General features: G+C 36.3%; 1 protein-coding gene across 1 annotated transcript in view; it reads left to right on the forward strand.

The window, feature by feature from the left end:
• Window positions 1-434: 434 nt before the first annotated feature.
• Window positions 435-5,188, forward strand: part of MPHOSPH10 (M-phase phosphoprotein 10 (U3 small nucleolar ribonucleoprotein)) — a gene marked incomplete at its 5' end in the record, with an annotated part of 6,393 nt that continues 1,639 nt past the window's right edge. Inside the window, 8 exons of the mRNA XM_010012335.1 lie at window positions 435-1,083; window positions 1,913-2,055; window positions 2,466-2,640; window positions 2,925-3,066; window positions 3,492-3,559; window positions 4,241-4,378; window positions 4,554-4,664; window positions 4,884-4,991. Coding sequence (XP_010010637.1) covers window positions 435-1,083; window positions 1,913-2,055; window positions 2,466-2,640; window positions 2,925-3,066; window positions 3,492-3,559; window positions 4,241-4,378; window positions 4,554-4,664; window positions 4,884-4,991 — 1,534 coding nt within the window. The remainder of the gene's footprint in view (window positions 1,084-1,912; window positions 2,056-2,465; window positions 2,641-2,924; window positions 3,067-3,491; window positions 3,560-4,240; window positions 4,379-4,553; window positions 4,665-4,883; window positions 4,992-5,188) is intronic.

Genomic DNA, 5,188 nt, shown 5'->3' on the forward strand with positions numbered 1-5,188 from the left:
AAAGTCAAGGGTCCGTATCGTGGATGTTTGAGGTGGTTTATGCTATACAATTTACTTCCCCAAGTTCAAGATACGGTAAGATACAGTTATATAGAAGGGTAGAATATTCTTTTCAGTTGCTACTTCATACACTAATTGTAATGAAGCTGTAATGAAGTGTAGTGAAATTAGAATGGCTTTATTTCAAGGAATATTTACTCGTAGTACTCCCAAGAGATGTGTAGAAAGTTAAGCAGCAGCGGTAATTGTTGAAAGGTATTATTGCATAGCACCAAAATTCCTAAGCATATAAGAGCTGCAGCATGACGATGTGATTAACTCAGTGGAATGTGCACAACGAGTGAAAGCCAGTAAATTCTACAAAATAGTAAATAAAAAATTAATAATAACTTGTCCTCTTAAAAGCTCTAAATTATTTTTTTTTGGTACTCTAGTGTGCAAGATGGATTGTCTTCTGAGTTCAGAGCGTTAACAAAGACTCTTTATGATTTGAATAAAGCTCTGGGAAGTAATATAGTTCGTGGAGGGCCTCTAAAAGAGCTGGTGATAGAAAACTTTGATGAAGAACAGATTTGGCAGCAACTAGAGCTCCAGAACAATGAAGTTCTCGATTTCTTCAAGAAATCCATTGAAAGGGATGCCAAGGATGAAGGTCTTTGCCTTCTCTCAGATCAGGAAGAGCATGACTCTGATGCAGAGACCAGCAGTGAGGAGGAGTTGGAGGACAACATAATGGATGCAGAAACTGAACAGAAGAATATTTATACAAAAGATAAAACAAAAGCTAAAGAAAAGCATAGTAAACTCAAAGGAAGAATAATGCAGAAATGCAGTGATGAGGATTCCGATCTTGACTTTGATATTGAGGCACTGGAGCAAGAAACTAAAACGGCCAAGGAAACCACACTGAAAAAAATGGGAAGAAAATCTATAGTGGATGACAAGTTTTTCAAGCTGGCTGAGATGGAAGCCTTTTTAGAACATGCAGAGAAGGAAAACAGGGAGGACGAAGATGATATTAATTATTTTGAAGACATCATCTCAGATGATGAGGAAGAAGAATCTGAAGAAGCTAAAGTCAGAGTAAGAATATCAGCAAAATAATTTTCTGATACCTGTTTTCCTTTAAATCAATATCTGATATTTGTTGAGATGACTAAAAGTTGCTGAACTCTAAGCAGAAAATTCCAAGTTAACTTTATTAGATGACTAATGGTTACTTCTGAAGCTTCACTTTATTTAACATGAATATCTGGTGACAAAATGTCCTAGTGTAGAAGAACATACTCTCTAGATCAGTCCCGTGTTTTTACATGAATAAAGGAAGAGATAGTATAGTATGTCCCAAGAAATAAATGACCTTGCAGAATTGCAGAATAAGTAACCCAGCAAATTAGAAAGATGTGTCACTCAGCATTGACATCTGGCAGCTGGAGTTCACTAAGGTGACTGATGGAGAGCAAGGAGCTTTTAGCAACTTCTTTTTCTAGTGATGTGGCTTTGTAACTTTGTAACTTTGTAATTTGAGTTGCTTAGTACTTGTTTTGAAAATAAATCTTTTATTACTGAATGTTACCAGAGATTCCCACTAGCAAGTAAGAACTATGCCCAAAGTACAAGGGAACATTGTATGCATTCTGATGTAGTTGGTAAAATCTACTGCTCTTTGACTTCTGTATATGTTGAAATTGGAAATTAATTTAAGTGGTAGGATATTTTAAATACTTGTACAAGAGATTAGTTTTACTTAGATGCCCTAACACAGGTTACTGCTCACCCAAATGTATTACTTTTACACAAGTAGTGCTATTCCCTAGGTGCTAAAGACTTTATGAGACACGATACCCTTAGACTTCTGTCAGTCTTAACAGTTTATGTTTGTTTTGGTTTGTTTTCCCTCTGCCCTTCTTAGCCAATTAAATGTGCTAGAGACTTGACATACAAAGATTTCTTTGATCCGGTCAATGATGATTTAGTAGCTAATGATGTTGAAGATGGTCAGGAAGAGGAAGCAGACAGTGCTATTGAAGAGCAGAATGAAGAAAGCATGTCTGAGTAAGTATATGCATTATTTGCAGTTAAGAACGTCCTTGTAATTGTACACTGAAGTAAAGTAGAAAATGAAGTGTGATTCCAGGCTTGCTTTGGTCATGGTTTGCCATTCTCTGTTATTTGTTGTATTGTCATCTGATTTAAAAAGTAGTTCATCTGCTTATCTTTTGAGTATTGTTTCTTGACATTTATTTGAATAAATCATTTAATAGCTGTAACTTCAGTTCTCAAAAGTTATTTTTAATATGTAGAAGTTTCCCTTATGCCTCCTGCCTTTATATTTCAATAAAAGCCTATTTTATTTTTTACTTGTGCATTAGTTTAACAAGTAAACTTCTAATGGCTGTAAAAATTCATGTAAAAATTACAGAGACTTTTCAACCTCTCTTTTACATTAAATTCTGACATTACAGGGTTGAGGATACGAATGAAATGATGGTGGAGAATATGAGAAGTAAAGAAGCTTCCAAAAAAGTTACTTTTAGTTTGCCAGATGACAGTGAAACAGAAGATGTTACTGACATGCAGTTAGAGAAGGACAGCAATCCCAGTGAAATAAAGTCATCTTTTGAGAAGAGACAGGAAAAGGTAATTGTTTTCTTTATTTTGCTAATACTTCAAAACAGTGGCCAGTTACTATTTTTTTTTTTCTTATTGATCATGTGGTTTGCTCAGTCTCTGGCAAACATGAGGAGGCTATTTACAAATCAAGGAAAAAAAGTGGCTTCTGTATACCAGATATGGGTGCAACCATATGTTCCCCATCTTTATGTGAGGAGGAGTTACAGTACCTGAAATAACTATTAATTTCCTGCCTTAAGTTTACTTGTGAGCTCTGTGTTTGAAACTTCTTCGGAAATTATGTTTTTCAGATGAGCAAAAAAATAAAAAGTTTGGAGGAAGAGTTGTTAGAGGAGAAACCTTGGCAGCTTAAAGGAGAAGTGACTGGACAAAAACGACCTGAAAACAGCCTTTTGGAGGAAACAGTACTTTTTGACCATGCAATTCGAATGGGTAAGTAATGATCGAGGGCTTTTCCTGAAGGTGTGTTGTGTGCCATGTTGGGTTTTCTTGAAACCCTCTGACTTTGCTGAAAACACTTGTGACTCGGGGACTCAAGAGCAGGATAACAAAACACTAAGTTAAAGCTCTTGGTGTGTTTTTGAGGTTGTGCATTTTTGTGGTGGAAACTATAGTATTTTTTGTTCATTTTTAACTGAACGGAATGTTTATTAATTCGGTGGCAGATTTAGTAATTTTGAAGCCTTGCATAACATAGGTAGTCTCTTCAAGACAGAGGAAAACATGATTTACTTACTTTGCCTTCATTGCCACATTTTTGTGAAGGCTTTACTTTCTGTTGCTTGTGCTTTGTAGAACAAAAAGTATTTCTTGCTGGAGAAACATTAACCTTAAAATTCTTTGCTTTCTCCTCTCAGCACCTGTCATCACAGAAGAAACTACTTTTCAGCTTGAAGATATCATTAAACAGAGAATATTGGATGAGGTTAATATTTTCCTACTTGTTTCTCCCTATTTTGTTCATAGATTGATTGACAGGGCACATTTGAAAGATGAGTTTGAAGCTCTTAAACTGTTAGGTGTTATCTTGATTTCTGCAACTGGTTGTTACATTCTTTTACCAGATTTCTAAGGAGCTCCATTTTTACATGCGTGTTACATGCTAGGATTTGGTGTGCTTCAAAAACACAGGGTGTTTACAGATAGAACTGTAAGGAGTTTATTTGGAGTATAAAGTCAGCCTGTAAATTTTGTCTGTTACCTTAACTGTCATGCTCTGAGCATTCTGAATACTAACCCAAACTCCATTGTTTACTTAATTTTACTTAAAACCTACTGATAGAAGATTTGTATCCCACAGCTTGCTGAGGCTTATTGTTAGTTGAATAGAAAAAAAAAAAGGTACATATGGGTGAGAGTATTTAAGAACATGACACATTCATTATTTGTCATGCAATTTTTACCCCAATCACTAAAAATAAGTACACAAGCTAGAGCTGTTTGGGCTTTTTTCCCCCTCAAATGAAAGTATGAAACAATGTGTTCCTGGGAAGCTACATGCATGAACTAGTTAATACATAAGTAATATGAAAAATGTTCTAAATAAGCTGCAGCACCTGTTATTTAACTGTAGTTGCATTTTGTCACTACTTTATGACTTTCTCAGGCATGGGATGATGTAGTACCAAAAGAAAAACCAAAAGAGGAGGCTTTTGAATACAAGAAACGTATCACTTTGGATGCTGAAAAGAGTAAACTGAGTCTCGCTGAGATCTATGAGCAAGAATACATGAAACTTCACCAGGTAACGTAAGCAATGTCTTTCCTTTTGGTTTGAAGTTCAGCTTTGTGGAAGTACTTCAATCTCTGGGTGTTCACCAGTGAAATTGCTCTGAGTTGTGTATTGTGTTGTTACCAGTCTTGCTCAAGTAAAATAGCTTTATGAGCGATGGTGCAATAACATTGCATTATTAATGCAGCAAAAGACTGAAGAGGAAGAAAATCCTGAACACAAAGAAATTCAGGAAATGATGGATTCACTCTTTCAGAAGCTGGATGCACTTTGTAACTTCCACTTCACACCCAAACCGGTAAGTACATAAGTTTCATAAAGTTGGGTTCCCCCTCTTTGAAACTGGATACTTTAAATATATTTGGGAAATGGAAAGTAAACATTGTTTTGCTTTGCTTGTTTTTATTTCATATTAAATGTGCTATAATTGCCTCTAAATAGATGCAGATGTTTAGCATCTTCAGTTAGCTGCTGTCAGATGGTGTGCTGAGTCCTGAATATGTTTCCTTATTTCTAGCCTGTGCCAGAAGTTAAAATAGTTTCAAACCTTCCAGCTATAACTATGGAAGAAGTAGCACCTGTTGCTGTTAGTGATGCTGCTCTCTTAGCACCAGAGGAGATCAAGGTAAATACCAATAAAAATCACCTAGGATTGGGAGGGGATCTCTGTTCTTGGGTACTGGCTGCCATATCAGTGGGATGATTCTGCCCCCTTTCACTCTGGGTTTCCTACCTTGTGGAGCTTCTAGCTTTGCGTTTTAGTGTTGGTGGTTGGGGTTTTCTTTGGGGGGGGGGGGGGGGGGGGGTTTGTTGGCGGTTGTT

Source organism: Nestor notabilis, unplaced genomic scaffold (assembly GCF_000696875.1).
Source record: "Nestor notabilis isolate BGI_N333 unplaced genomic scaffold, ASM69687v1 scaffold20280, whole genome shotgun sequence".
Lineage (NCBI taxonomy): Eukaryota > Metazoa > Chordata > Aves > Psittaciformes > Psittacidae > Nestor > Nestor notabilis.